Raw genomic sequence first — 16,284 nt, forward strand, 5'->3', positions numbered from 1 at the left:
CATCTGATGAGGTGGGGAAATGGAATTGTTGGCTTTTCGCCAGAACTGAGGAATATCAGATTTTAAGATGCAGGGAGGGAAGGAGAGAGCAAGTCTGGGTAAGGTGGAAGCCGGAAGGGTTGAAATTATGAAAGGAGTTAAAGTGTACTTTAAGGGGGGTTCGTGAATTTGAGGTACACTAGAGAGTCACAACCGGGAGAACAAGAAAGAAAAGACCTCTGCCGTAATGTGAAATGTAGCAGAAAGCTGGAATTGATGGCTTTGTGGCCATGTTTGTGGATTATATGAAAGTAGGTGGAGGGGCAGGTACTGTTGAGGAAACAGAGAAGCTACAGAAGGACTGTGGCAGTTTTAGAAAGTGTATGGTCATGAAACCTATCGTACGTTCAAAGGCATTAATAGAGTAGATGTGGAGAGGATGCTTCCTATAGTGGGAGAACCTTAGACCAGAGGGGACAGCTTCCAAATAGAGGGACGTCCATTTAGAACAGAGATGAGGGGAATTTCTTTAGCCGGGGTTGGTGAATCTGCTATTTGTTGCCACAGGAGGCTGTGAAGGCCAAGTCATTGGGCATATTTAAGGCAGAGATTGATAGAGTCTTGTGATTAATTAGAGCATGAAGGAATATAGGGAAAAGACGGGAGATCAGGGTTGAAAGGGAAATAGATCAGCCATGATGAAATGGTGGAGCAGGCTCAATAGGCTGAATGACCTAATTCTGCTCCTCTATCTTATGGTCTGAAGTTATTGAAGTCACTGAGGAGCCATTTGGCTGTAGTTCCAGAGCAACACACACACACACACACACACACACAGCTCTATTATGGAACTCAGCAGGTCAGGCAGCATGTATGGAAATGAATCAACAGTCACCATTTCAGGCCCAAGACCCCTCATCAGAACAGAAAAGGAAGAGGGAAGATGCTAAAGTAAGAAAATGGGAAGGGGGAAGAAGGACAAGCTAGAAAGTAATAGGTGAAGCCAGATGGATGAAGAGGGGTGATAGGTGGAAAAGTCAAAGGGCAGGAGAAGAAGGAATCTGATAAGAAATGAGATTCTCCTCTCCTATCAGACCATGAGGACTATGGGAAAAAAGGGAGGAGGATAGGCACCAGGGGGAGATGATAGGCAATGAGCTAAGAGGCCAGACTGGGGAAATGTAGAAGAGGGAAAGGGCAGAGGAATAAAATTACTGGAAGTTGGAGAAATCAGTGCTCATGCCATTAAGTTGGAGGCTACCTCGACAGAACATGAGGTATTGCTTCTCCAACCCTTGAAGGGATCTTATTGCGGAAGAAGAGAAGGCCATGGACCGATCAGAATGAGAATTGGAATTAACATGTTTGGCCACTGAGAAATTACAGCTTTTGCAGATGAAGCGGTCCCCCAATTTACGATGGGTCTCACCGATGTAAAGGAGGCTGTATCAGGAGCACTGGATACCATAGGGAACTCCAACAGATTTGCAGGTGAAGTGATGCCTCACTTGGAAGGACTGTTGGGGCCCTGAATGGAGATGAGGAAGGTGGTGAATGGGCAGGTGTAGCATTTCTGCTGGTTGCAGGGATAAGTGCCAGGAGGGAAATTAGTGGCTGTACTTCCAGTCATTCTAGGATATCAGGTACGGTCCCTCAAGCTTGAACTGAGTTGCAGTAGAAGAGTGTGGATGGTTCAGGATGGATGTCACAGTGAGAATGGAATGGTATAGAATAGGAATACTAATGGGCTTCTCAACTAACTGGCTGTGGACTCGCTTTGGTAAAATATTATTTGTGCACATTGTTCACATGATTTGATTTCTCTCTCTCTCTCTCTCTCTCTCTCTCTCTCTGCAGATCGGGTGTTTAACAGTCTTTTTTAGTGGGTTCCATTGGGTTTCTTTGGTTTGTGGCTGCCTTTAAGGAGAGGAGTTGGAGAGATGTTTCTATAGATGTTTCTAGATGGTTATAGTAGACGTGTTGGTGATGAATGGGGTGCCGCGGGGGTCGGTGCTGGGCCCGCAGGTGTTTACCATTTACATTGATGATTTGGAAGAGGGGACTGAGTGTAGCGTAGCAAAATTTGCTGATGACATTAAACTGAGTGGACAAGCAAATTGTACAGAGGATGTGGAGAGTCTGCAGAGGGATATAGATAGGTTAAGTGAGTGGGCCAAGGTCTGAAGATGGAATACATCATTGGTAAATGCGAGATCATCCACTTTGGAAGGAATAATAGAAGAGCAGATTATTATTTAAATGGTGAAAGATTGTAGCATGCTGTTGTGCAGAGGGACCTGGGAGTACTTGTGCATGAATGGCAAAAAGTTGGCTTGCAGGTACAACAGGTTATTAAGAAGGCAAACTGAATGTTGGCCTTTATCGCTCAAGGGAATTCAAGAGCAGGGAGGTCATGCTGCAACTATACAAGGTACTGGTGAGGCCGCATCTGGAGTACTGTGTGCGTTCTGGCCTCCATACTTGAGGAAGGATATACTCGCTTTGGAGGCAGTGCAGAGGAGGTTCACCAGGTTGATTCCAGAGATGAAGGGGTTAACCTATGAGGGGAGATTGAGTCGCCTGGGACTATACTCTCTGGAATTCAGAAGAATGAGTGGGGATCTTATAGAATCATACAAAATTTTGAAAGGGATAGATAAGATAGAAGTAGGAAAATTGTTTCCATTGGTAGGTGAGACTAGAACTAGGGGACATTGCCTCAAGATTCAGGGGAGAAGATTTAGGACGGAGATGAGGAGAAACTGTTTTTCCCAGAGAGTGGTAAATCTGTGAAATTCTCTGCCCAGGGAAGCAGTTGAGGCTTCTTCACTACTTAAGATACAGTTAGATAGATTATTACATAGTAGGGGAATTAAGGGTTATGGGGAAAAGGCAGGTAGATGGAGCTGAGTTTACGGACAGATCAACCATGATCGTATTGAATGGCAGGGCAGGCTTGATGGGCTGGATGGCCTACTCCTGCTCCTATTTCTTATGTTTTTATGTTTCTTGTGGTGGGGGAGTCTCAGACCAGAGAATGATGAGTATGTGGAATTCATTGCCACAGGCGACAGTGGAGACCAAGTCACTGGTGTATTTAAGGCAGAGGGTGATAGATTCTTGATTAGTCAGGGGCATGAAGGGATATGGGGAGAAGGCAGGAGATTGGGGCTGAGAGGGAACTGGATCAGCCATGATGAAATGGTGGAGCAAACTGGATGGGCCAAGTGGCCTAATTCATCTCCAATGTCTTATGGTCTTAAGGAGTCTAAAGGTTCTACAAAGTATACATATTTTGAAAATAAATGTACTTTGAATATTGAACTTTTTAGAAATATGGTGAGAGACATTGGCAGTTAGGGGTTTCCTTGTGTACTGAATGGAGGTGTTTCATAAAGCTGGAACCCAGTTTCTTCCAGGTATAAATCTAATCCTGTTTGTTGTCGCCTGGTGTCACACATTTCAGTTGGTTTATCTGTATTCATTACTTCTATTGTTTGTTCGGTTTGTGTGTTGAGAGTATAACAATACCATATCACCAAATGGCTCCTGTATGGTACATTGTCAACAGGACAGCATTCTGCTGCTTTATGCTTCCTTTATTCCTCCCAGCGGCAGGCAACTACCTGTTACTTTCTGAAGCTGCCTTGCTTCATGTGTTGCAGGAAAATATCAGCTAATCCAGCATCAATCCTGGTAGAAACATTTATTTTTTACGGTGCCTAGCTTGCCACCAACCAATGTTAAACATCAGACTCTTTTGCTTTCCACATGTTTAAATATTATCCCAGTGGTAAACAGCTTTACGGTGAATCCTTACAAGATCACTGACAAGCTGTCACAACTCAAACTGAACTGAAGTACGAACATTTAATGGCGTCTAATTTAATGCTGAAAGTGTTTACCAACTTTCTTAACACTGGAGAGTGATTAAAATAACTTGTACTGGTAAATGTACAAGAATTTTGTAGAATTTTCATTGAAAAGGATAAACTGATAAGCATAGAGTCATAGAACACTACAGCACAGAAAAAAGCCCTTCGTCCTATCTCATGTATGATCTGCCTAGTCCCATTGACCTGCACCGGGATGATAGCCCTCTATATCTCCCCATCCATGTACCTATCAAAATTTCTCTTAAATGTTGAAAACGAATTTGCACTGGCATCTACACTCTCACCACCCTCTCAGTGAAGAAGTCCCTGCTCAGGATCCTCTTAAGCATTTCACCTTTCACCCTTAACCCATGACCTCTGGCTGTACTCTCAGCAAACCTCAGGGCAGCTGCTCAATAAGTAAGTTTCTGTTTGTCCCTTATGTATTCATACCGCTGTTGCAGTCGTACCCATGACTGTACATTTACCCAGTATAGTTATGTTGGGAATGGGTGCAACCTGTTGCCTCAGTTCACTTTGAGATGCCCACTCTTTGATATACAGTGGATTCTGGTTAATTGGGCCACTTCAGGACAAGTACATTTTCACCCATTTAACTGAGGTTTCATGGAAGTAGTTAAAAAGGTATAAAAAAGCCAAACTGAGTAACAAATTATGTATTTAAACAAAATACAGAACAAATTAAGACTGCATGTTAGTTCCTAATACTTAACGATGGAGAAATTCATCTGCATTGCGTTCTTTTGGCTGTAAATGAACAAAATCAGCACAGACACCTAGTATGGAAAATTGGACTGCGTTCATACAAAGATTTTGACAATTGCATCCTCCAAATCTTCATTTTCATTGTAACATTTAAGGTGATTGTTGATATCTTCACATTCTTCATAGTTTCTAACTTGTTGAAGTAGTGAAATGCTTTCATTTTCACTCACAGCCATTTCTGGCGTCTCCAAGCTTGAATACTTGAAATTCATGAGCAAAACAGTTCTGGATTGTCTTGCTGCCTATTTCTCACCAACTATCAGTGACAAAAATTGCTGCTTTTTGAACAAAAACATGTGTTTAAAAACTATTCATTCTAAGCCATGCAAGTGCACATGACTGACACTAGTTAGAAACTGTTTGGCAGCAGTTTCCTGCTGCATTTAAGAGGCACTGTGTTCCAAATAAACGAATGGGATCCTCATTATTTTCTCGATTTGTTTTTGGTCTTTAAGAGTTGTCCCAAATAAGCGGCTTCCCTGACTAACCAATGGCCCAATTAACCGGAATCCACTGTATTTTCACTTGCTAGCTCTCCTGCATGTATGTTTGGAGATAAGTATTCTATATGGTAAAATAGTTATGACTTTCAGTCTAGATGTACGAAAGGGCCAGCTTATTCACCCCTTCTTACCAGGAAAATGCTGTCAGCAGATACAAGTTGTCAGTATCTGAGCACAGAGAACATAAGGTAACCCTATTCTAAAAACAGGGGAAAAGGTGTCATCCAATCTACAAGGATAACCATTCAGTCTGGTGGTATCATGACATATTACCAAGTTTGCACAGAGACTGAGTGGTTTTATTGTGTATTTTTATTTTAAATGTACTGTTTTGAAGATGGCAATCGTATATCTATGTGGTGGGGACTATGTGCGGCAGGGGTGCAGAAGATGTCTGTGATGTTCCGGTGACACAACTATCCCTTATTCTCTATATACGGGAGTGCCATTGTTTCAGTAGTTGACCATGTGTTCCTCATTGTCCTGGAATATTAGATCTGTAGAATACACCAGTATTGGGATTTTTCCTCTGCACCCTGTTCTATTGCAGGAGACTTAGACGAGCCTTTGGGAATTTAAAATGTGCTGCAAGTGTCACTGGACCTTCCTGATTTCTGACCACTGTGACTGCTGTCCCTTCCTCTTTCTCTTGGGACTCAATTTATTATCCTCTACCCACTGCCCACTTTTCAGGGAGAACCTAGAAAGAAAGAATGAGAACTTGGAAGCAAACTGTAGAAGATTGGATGTCAGGCCTCGACACAGAGATATTCAGGAGTGCCAACCTGTACAGCACCAGACATGCCATGAGTGAGCCCAGGGAGCCCTCATCATTGTGGGAAAAACATACTTAAAAGCTCAAGAAGCACTCCCAGAGGGTTGACCATGATGGGTCTAGGGAACAAAGCAGGTCTAGGGCTTTGTTTGAGAAGTCCTCTGTGCCATTTCTGTCAGCTAACATTGGTACAGTGGACTCCCAAAGCGATTCTTAAACCTCAACAATTAGGGTTCATCTTTCCCATGCTGGCTGGATGTGTCAGCGCATTCTCAAAACATCATCAGGCACTGGTTTCTTTTTGACAATTTTAATCAACAGAGTCAAGGAAGGTAACTAAGGTTAAATAAAGCATTAATGGTTTTGCATCAAGATCAGTTCGAGAACCCTGCTGTTTGACTCAGTGAGCGAACCTCTTACATAAGCTGTTGTGTGTAATTCCAAAACTGCTTTTGATTATGAATGCCTTGTTAAGAAAAAGAGAAGCCTTAGCTGCTGAATTCCTCCTCGATGCATTAAAGGCCTAGGCGGAGTCTGGCAGGAAGGTTTTCCCCCCATGTAAATTCCATTCCCGACAGAACCAGGATCTAAGATCACGAATGGACATTCCATTTGAATGGCCAACTTTTGAAGTGCTCAGCCCACTTGGCATGTCTCAATGAGACCTACCTTGTGAATTTCTCTTCCAGATGTTACATACTGGATAGTCCTCTGGAAAGGGATTTGTGGTCTGTTCCTTCCTCTTGGCACGTTGAGATATTCGTAGGAGCGTTGCTTTGAACTTCATGTTCTTGGGCAACCATGGTAGTTTTGGAGGTGATCCTCAGCGCCACCTTTGGAGAATTGCAGTGTTAGGATGAAAACTATTAGTCTGATGAATTACAGTAGTTATCAGTTTATACTGACTTTTTAAACTGTGACTGAAATCCTTTGTAGAATTTCTAATACCAGTAAAGTTGTGGAAGGCAACTGTGCAAGACAAGAGCCACGTTGCAAGGCCAGGGTTTGACTAGATGGAAGAATGTAGTGTCCTTTGTCCCCACAAGGCCCTTTGGATGAGAATAATCTGATATCATGCATCTGCTGATTGTGTTCAAGTGCCAAACGTTACTGGATCAGAATGAACCCCATGAAGTATTCAGTTTATAAAACTGTGTGCTGTTAAGTATTTGAGGCAACAAGAACAGGTCTCAGCTTGAAGGTGGCAATGAATTGTTATAATACTGGTCCAGTTTGGTTAAGTCTCCAGATGTTTCAGTGTATCATGGTGCTAGTGACTGGCAGTAACAACGGCGCTGTTTGACCTGCGGTCCTGAAGTTAAGTTTTCTCTCAAACTTGTCCTCATGCTGGAACAATGATTCCATTCTAAACTTGAACCTCACATTGTGAATTTGTGGATCATTTCTCAGTGCAGGTAGTGCACAAACGTGGGCACTGTTAGCTGGATAATTGGTGCTTGTTGTTTCTGACTGATGCTGGGTACCACTGGTGGGCTTCTGGGTACCAGAACCATCAGATTGAGCTAGCCGTCTCTGTTTAGCTTAAGAGCACCGTGTTTGTCTGCCAAAATAAGTTATATCTACGGAAGTCCTTCCAGAGATAAACTCCATTTTCCCAAGCGGAAGTGGATCTTTTGATAATTAATACTGACTTTTGCACATCTCCTGCTTAACAGCCACAATCCTTTGAAAGCTTTCCCTTCACTTTAAAGGAGAAAGCTTCAAGAGTTTATTTTGATCCAGCACTATTCTTGCTCCCCTCACCTCTTCATCTTGTAGGAAGAGAAGCTAGGATGTAAGATTCTAACTCCAGTTCAAACAACCCCTCCCCAAACTACATGTTATTTTCCCAATGACGGAGATCAGTACTGTAAGTAGAGATGAGTTCTGCTTCCTTTGGTTGATGATACACGTATTAGAAAAGAGCAACACACAAAGCACATCTCTTGATGTGGGGGAAGTTATAATGGCCCTCAGCTGAGAATGGTGACCCCTGCCGACAATATTCCCATTATTAAGGACTGTTTAACTCTGCAGAATCAAAGCTGCTTCCATACCAGCATAAACAGCTGCAGTGGAAAATTTCTTTTCATCTTTCACCCATTCATTGAGAGACTACACATTTAATTTGCATTTTATGAAAAGAGAATTAGAAAACAGGCCACCCCACAGATCTATGTTTGTGGCTAGAACCCTGGTCTGAGGCTGGAAAAATTGCTGTACTCGTGCTTTGAATGATGGAATTCCTTATGCATGAGGAATGGAAATGCAGAACTCTGAAACTAGTTTTCCTTTGATATTATTCTGAAGTACTCTACAGGTTTCCATGTTATCCTGCAGCTTTATTCTCCTCCATTCTCTCTTCCCAAGTTAAGGGTAGTTTTCTCTGGTTGATACATTTCTGATTAACAATTTCTCTGAAGGGAGACCCCCTAACAGATCTATAACTGATAAGACAGAGATGGAACTGCAGCATTGCCGATACTGAAACTGGTCTCACTTTAAAAGGAGTATTTTAGGTCGAAGTTCGTTTGTTTCCAGAGGATAATGAATTGAATAAATAGGACAGCCTACCTCTCAATTCTCTTTTTGTTAATTATTTATCCTGTAGTTATTTCTTGCCCCTTTCCTCCTTTGTCCCCGCCAATCTGGGAGTATGGGCTTGTTGTGCTTTTTTTAAAAAAAAATTAATCACCTAGCTAATTTCAGCTGCATTGCTACCAGCTCCTTGGTTTTGAAAGCAACTAAGGAATGGTCCAGGGCAGAAATTGTATGTAAAGACTGGGATGGTCGATTGACCATGGTATCCAATTGTAAGGGGGTCTTGTCCCTGTGCTTTGATTTAAACTCTACCCCCCCCCCCCCCATTCAACTGGGCTTGTTCACTGGTATGTGAAGGATAACTTCATTTGAAGAATGGAGAAGACCCTGCTAGAGGTACGTCACTAACTTTCCTGATAACAGATGTGATTAGTAATAGTGAACTAGAAGTTAGTTGGGGGCATGGAAAAAGGCTGTGAAGGTGTCAGTGTTGTTCTGCAGCCAACTTTTGTACCTTCCAACAGTCTTGAATAAAAGGTTAAAATCAAATAAAGCATACGTTTTAAATTAAACAAGCTTGACCTTCTTAAACCTACATGTCGCCCTGAATCCACATTACAGGAAACAGAATAGATTTTGTAATAGTTGACTCACAGTGTGATTTTAAAATCAGTAAGGACTGTAATTTAACATATTTTCACCATACTTGTAGCATATTTGCTGTGTTGGGCCAAATTCTATAAGCTATTTTCCATTTCTCTCTTAAAACAGCTAATTTTTAAGGGTCATCATCATAGTCTCCTTTATCAGTTTAGAAATTTAGTTTAATTAATACTTTAATTGTAAAGGTTTTAGTTTAGTGGTTTTAAAATTTGTTGCTGATTTTTAAAGCAGTAGACTTTTTCATAGCTATTAAATGTACCAACTAGTTGTGCAAAACAGGCAAATTATAGCTGTCCAATTCGATTTATTTTATTTTGTTCTGTAGAAATACAGCGCAGTAACAGCTAATCACGCCAACTAGCTGAGCCAAGAAGTCTGAGTTGCAAATATACAACCAAGCCAAACAACTCTTATTTGCTGGCCGGTTAAAGTTGATGTAAAGTTCACTTTGCTGACACTATCACAGTTTTCCATTGTAAGAGTGTGAATACCAAATGGCCAGCAAAGACTCCATTGTAACTGTCTGAGAACAAAGCTCAGCCTGTCAATTGGACCGAGGTTGACCTGTGCCCTTAACTTACTTACTTAAGTCCCATCAGCCCACTGGGACATAGGCTGCCGACAGCAGGTCACCAGAGTTCTCCATCCTGGGTCAGTCTTTCAAGGTGCTTACTTACTGTCCATTACGCCACTGGCATTCAGGACAACAGTGAAAGTCCTCCATCTCTGGTGATGATCAGGGCTTCCTTCATCGTGTCAGTAGCTCTGTTTTTACTACTGTCAGTCATGCAAGTCCCGGGTGGAGACTCAGGAATACCATCACACTCAAATGTAGAAGGATTCTTCATTGCTGTTTCCCTAACAGTTTTGTTTGACCAGTCAAGGTCGTTGGCCCTGAGCTGAACCCCCGAACCTGGAGGACCACTCTTTTACCTGTTCGGCTTGGGTGATCCTACCAAGAGCCAAAGCATAAAGCCCTGACTCCAGCCAACATACCTCTCTGGGTTATTGAGGCACACAAGCCTCTTATCCACAACAAGGTTGTGGTCCTTTTGGAGGTTGAAGGTGCAGCCCATTGAAAATCTTTCCTCTCACAGGGATGAAGTCTTTGAAGCTTCTGTTGGAGTTTTTGTAGTTCTGGGTTTTTACAGGATGGGGTTGCTAGCCCCATGGCCAATCCTCCTTTCGCAGCCGGGCTTGAGACTGTCCATGGTGGAATTTGTGCCCTGAAGTTGTACATTTTACCCACTATGCAACTCTGTGCTTGTAAAGTTTGTATTTTTATTTCCTTAATATTACTGGATGAATGTTGCAGAGACGACAGTTTATAATCTAGAGCTAGAAGAGAAGTAACAAGGTGGAATTAAAAGGATGCCAATCTATATGTAATTGATCAGCAAGGCAGGATATTTTTGGTAGGCTCATGCTATGCATATATTGTGCATACCTCACATGAGTGATGCTGATGTAGTTGCAGGATACCAGTATATCAATTTTTTTCTTTTCTTGTGTCATCTTTAGGGGTGGCTCACAGGAAAAAGATGAAACAGCATCTCCAGAACTTCTGTCAACAGTGCAGAGCAAAATAACTCAGGTATGGATAACACAGCAGCAGTGTTAGCTTTTATTTGAAGCCATGGCGTTGCTAACAAGGCTCCCTGGTGCTGCCCTGCACTTCTAATACCACTCTATACTTGTATGCACATCTATACTCACACCATTCTACGGGTGTGCAGTAGAGCCCATCATAACAAGTGGTATCCGTGCTTGGTATGGAAACTGCACTGCGGTGGACAGGAAGGCTGTATAATGGGTAGTCAGAACTACCCAATGCATCAGCAGCACCTGCATCTAGGACATGTATACAGAGAGGTGCTGGACAAGTGGGGTGTTTGTCCCATTTCCATCAGGAAGTGGCTACATAGCACCCACACCAGGGCTATCATCATCATTGTGTGACATGGGCAATCATGGTCTATATCCATGATTATTCTTGGAAAATTCTACAGAAGTAGTTTGCCATTGCCTTCTCCTGGGCAGTGTCTTTACACCAGGACCACCAGACTCAAAAATAGTTACTTTCCCCAAGCAGTAAGGCTGATCGACACCTCCACCTACTAACACACCCCTCCACACCCACAGCTACACTACTTTATCATTTCCTGTCTGTCACCTTATGTACAGATAATCCTGTGCCTAGCATCACTTTATGGACAAACATACAATCAATCTATGTATATAAGCTATCTTAAGTATTTATAATTATTGTGTATTTTTTAAAATTATTATTGTGTCCTTTATCTTACTGATTTTCTTTTGTGCTGCATTGGATCCAGAATAATAATTATTTTGTTCTTCTTTATATCAGCAAGGTTAAAGTCTGAAGGTTATAGGTGATAAGTAGATTGTAGGGAAAGTACTTCAGAAACTTTTCTGATGCTTTTGAATTAAATTGACTATTACTTACATTTTTCATATACATGAGTAAAAAACTTTACATTACATCTCCATCTAAATGTGCAATTATAGTGATTTATAATAAATATTATGTACAACAGGATAGTCAACATGACATAGAAATAAGTTGCATCAGCATGAATTAAGCAGCCTGATGGCCTGGTGGAAGAAGCTGTTCTGGGGTCTGTTGGTCCTGGCTTTTATGCTATAGTACGGTTTCCTAGATGGTAGCAGCTGGAACAATTTGTAGCTGGGGTGACTCGGGTCTCCAATGATCCTTCGGGCCCTTTTTACACACCTATCTTTGTTAGTGTCCTGAATAGTAGGAAGTTCACATCTACAGATGCGCTGGGCTGTCCACACCACTCTCTGCAGAGTCCTGAGATTGAAGGAAGTACAGTTCCCGTACCAGGCAGTGATGCAGTCAGTCAGGCTGCTCTCGATTGTGCCCCTATAGAAAGTTCTTAGAATTTGGGGGCCCAGATCAGACCTCCTTAACCATCTGAGGTGAAAGGGACGTTGTTGTGCCTTTTTCACCACGCAGTCGGTATGTACCGACCATGTCAAATCCTCAGTGATGTTTATGCCGAGGAACTTAAAGCTGTTCACCCTCTCAGCCCCAGATCCATTGATGTCAATAGGGATTAGCCTGTCTCCATTCCTCCAGTAGTCCACAACCAGCTCCTTTTTTTTGCGAATGAGGGAGAGGTTGTTTTCTTGACACCACTGTGACAGGGTGATGACTTCTTCTCTGTAGGCTGCCTCATTATTACTTGAGATTAGGCCAATCAGTGTAGTGACATCAGCAAATTTAATTAGCAGATTGAGGCTGTGGGTGGCAACACAGTCATGGGTATACAGAGAATAAAGGCGGGGGCTTAGTACACAGCCCTGAGGGGCAGAGAGGCAGAGGTGAGGGAGCCCACTTTTACCACCTGCCAGTGATCTGATAGAAAGTCCAGGATCCAGCTACGCAAGACACTAAAAGGAAGAGAAATATACAGAAGGAACTTTGAAGCATATTATTTATGGGCTTCAACCAACAGGTTCAGTTTTAACAACTCTGCAACTCATGTTCTCAGTATTAACATAGAACATAGACCAGTACAGCACAGGAACACAATGTTGTGCCAAACCAATTAAATTAGAAATGAAATGGCTAACTAAAGTAATTTCTTCTGCCTTTACAATGTCCATATCCTTCCATTTTCCTCACATTCATGTGTCTATCTAAACATCTCTTACAAGTGTCTAATGTTTCTGCCTCTACCACCACCCCAGGCAGTGCATTCCAGGCAGCCACCTCTCTGAGTAAAAATAAACTTGCCCCTCATGAGTTGGGGTATAGAAAGAGTAAATGCAAGCAGGCTTTTTTCACTGCGGTTGGGAGGAACTGCAGCTAGAGGTCATGAGTTAAGGTAAAAGGTAAAAAGTTTAAGGGGAACATGAGGGGAAACTTCTTCACTCAGAGGGTGGTGAAAGTATGGAATGCCAGCACAAGTGGTGCATGGGAGCTCAATTTTAATGTTTCCATGAGGTTTGGATAGATATGTAGATGGGAGGGGCATGGAGGGCTAAGGTCCTTGTGCCGGTCAGTGGGAGTAGGCTGTGTAAGTGGTTTGGCACAGACTATATGGGCCGAAGGGCCTGTTTCTGTGCTGTATGACTCGCATCTTCGATTGATTTATTTATTTTTTAAATTTGCACAATTTCTCGTCTTTTGAACATTTATCTATGTTCTGTTATTATCTATGTCTTTTGAACATTTATCTATACCTTTATGTGTATAGTTTTTCAGAAATTCTATTGTATTTTTTTACTTCCCCATGAATACCTGCAAGAAAATTAATCTTAAGGTAGTATATGGTAACATACACAACGGATTCCAGTTAATTGGGACACAGCGGGATCAGTACAGTTTGGCCCATTTAAGCGGCTGTCTCAATTGGTCAAATTTTCATGGAAATAGTTAAAAGGTATATAAAAAAAAGAAAACCTACTTTTTAAGTGAGTGACAAATTATGTATTTAAATGAAATACAGAACAAATTAGAACACTATCAATACCTCCACAGTACTATAAAACTGTGTATTAGTTCCTAATAGTTATCGACGCAGAAATTTATCTGCCACGTTCTTTTGATTGCCTGTAAATGAGCAAAATCAGTGCAGACACCTAGTGTAGATAATGGACTGCCTTCATACAATGTTTTAGATGATTGCATCCTCCAAATCTTCATTTTCCTTGTAACATTCAAGATGATTGCCCATATCTTTGTAATTCCTAACTTGTTGAAGTCGTGAAATTGTTTCATTTTCACTCCAGGCCATTTCTGGCATCTCCAGGCCTGAATGCTTGAAACTTCGGTGAGCAAAACAATTCCAAATTTTCTTACTGCTTATTTGTCACCAATTATCAGGACAAAAATCTCGCTTTTTGAACCCAAACACACACAATTGATGCTGCTTAAAAACTGTTAGGTCTAAGCATGGTATAGTGTCTAAAGGAGAGTGGCGATAGCTAGAAACTCTTCAGCAATAGACTCCTGCCCCAATTAAGTGGCGTGGTGTCCTAAATAAATGAAGGGGATCCCAGCTATTTTTCTTAAGTTGGTTTGGTTCTTTAAAATTTGACGCCAATAAGCAGCTGCCCTGACTAATGGCCCAACTAACCCGAATCCACTGTACATACTTTAATAATAAATTGACTTTGATTACATTGTTGATACATCAACCATGACAGAATCGCATTCCTACATGCCCACGGTACCTCAGAGGTGTTTATTTCTGTGTGAAGAGTATGGGACATGTTGTACGGCTATACACTCTACTACATTTCTTACATTGTGTTTTCTTTCGTGTAGGATCTAATGGCCAAGGTGAGAGCAATGCTGGCTGCTTCAAAGGATGTATAAACCGATCTTTCCTGGAGGAACAGCTATCAGTGCGCCCTGCAGCACCACAAAGATCCGAAGTAGCTTCCCGCAAAGTTTCAACTGCCTCGTTGCAAAAGAACTAATTGATTTAGACAATTTGGGCAGTATTTCCACTTTGGCACAAACTTTTGTACGGCTCCTTTTGATAAGTACAGTTTGAACCAAGATCTTATTCTGTTCTGTTGCCGTTTCGCAGTTTCCCCTCTCCTGTTCTTGAACACAACGATCATGTGCTTTAAGGCGTCAGAAGCCCACTGTGTCTCTGAAAGCACAGGGCTGCCCTTTGAGCGTTAAGATCTAGCTGCCTCTGGTCACTTGTGAGAACCAGACAGGAGCTCAGCATGTCCTTCTGTGAAGGAGTTCTACTATTTGATTTCTCAATGAGGTTACATCCCACTTTGTACATTTAAGGGAGGTCAGAAGGCATAAATCTTGGATGACAGATGTCTGGGGTTTTAAACTTGGAGCAGTTTGTACAGGCAAGTCTACGAAGACCAGTGGAAGTACGTAGTATCCGCATTACTTATGACGTATTATGTATCAACCATCTTGAGAAAACTTTGCATTTATTTAAACACCATCTATAAATTTACTTTGATCTCCTGCCCTGAAAATTGAGGGGAATTGGCTCTGGTAACGTTTTCAACTACAGACGCAAAAAACATGATTGAAATATTAAAGATAATTTATTTGTTTAAAATGGTGGTTAAAGACTGATGTGTGGGGCAAAGTGGAGTGAAAATACGCGAATGTTTCATCACTTGGCAAGGTAGTTCTAAAGTTCCCGTTGAACTGATATGCCATGTTTAGGATTAGCTGTTCTAACACAGCTGATCATAGTGGAGTTCACAAATTTTGCACACAGTTCAATGGCTCCATTTAATGTCAGGGAATGTATACAGTACACAACCTGAAATTGTGACTCTCTGCAGACATCCACAAAACAAAAGAAAACCCTAATGAATGAACGCCAGGAAAACGTTAGAACCCCAGACACACACAAGCAGCAGCAGCAGCAAAAGAATTAACCCTTCCCCTCCTCACTCGTTCCAGCAGGAAGCATCAGCTCCCGCACCCCGCCCCCCACCCAACTCACCCACCATGCAAGCAATAGCAAAACCCTGAAGAGACCATGATCTAGAATCCCATCAAAAGCTACAGTCCATGATCCAGCACTACGACATGTCACTGGCTCGCTCCCTCTCCCTCTCCTCCTCCTCCCTCCTCTCCCTCTCCTCCTCCTCCCTCCTCTCCCTCTCCCCCTTCCCCCTCCCCCCTCCCTCTCTCCCTGTCTCTCTCCCACTAATAAGGTTAAGGGAGGTATCACCCCTTCCACAGTGAGAGGGGAGACCAACAGATCGTTGTTTTGATGTTACTTTCTGCAGTATTGCTTATTCAAGCTCACCCAACTCAAGAATAAGCAGAGAGAGAGAGAGAGAATGATCGCCCAAGTGCAGAGACCTCCAACAGCTCCACCCGCTCTCTCAATGTTCCAATCTCTCACAACGCTTCAGTTGGCAACACCGGCGAGGAATCGAGTCCACGAGGCCGCACCCCTGGAGATATCAAAAACGGCCTCTCGGCAAGCTCCAAAAGCGAGAGCCCACTGCTGTGAGTAAGCACAGTTTGAGTGCAGCTTTAGGTCACGGGCTCCAACAGAACACCAGCCACCTTAAAAAGGAAAGAAGAGACATTAAAGAGAGAAATTTAAGCTGTTTCGCAGATGAACGCGAAGAAATCGCCCTCTGGCACCATCTTAGCTCGACATGC

At 42.3% G+C, this 16,284-nt stretch overlaps 1 protein-coding gene across 6 annotated transcripts in view; it reads left to right on the forward strand.

The window, feature by feature from the left end:
• Window positions 1-15,214, forward strand: part of sfswap (splicing factor SWAP) — a 191,829-nt gene extending 176,615 nt beyond the window's left edge. For 4 of the 6 annotated variants that reach the window (XR_011882875.1, XR_011882877.1, XR_011882878.1 and 1 more), the window contains one exon: window positions 10,644-10,722. Coding sequence is in view for 1 of the 6 variants with exons in the window: in XM_072240789.1 (XP_072096890.1) it covers window positions 10,644-10,716; window positions 14,443-14,493 (124 nt within the window). In the remaining 5 variants the exon portion in view is untranslated. Of the gene's footprint in view, window positions 1-5,836; window positions 8,856-10,643; window positions 10,723-14,442 lie in introns of those variants that run through there. The other 2 variants (XR_011882876.1, XM_072240789.1) reach the window with 2 other exon arrangements.
• Window positions 15,215-16,284: the final 1,070 nt, after the last annotated feature.

The sequence above is a fragment of the Mobula birostris genome, chromosome 22, assembly GCF_030028105.1.
Source record: "Mobula birostris isolate sMobBir1 chromosome 22, sMobBir1.hap1, whole genome shotgun sequence".
NCBI classification, from domain to species: Eukaryota; Metazoa; Chordata; class Chondrichthyes; order Myliobatiformes; family Myliobatidae; genus Mobula; species Mobula birostris.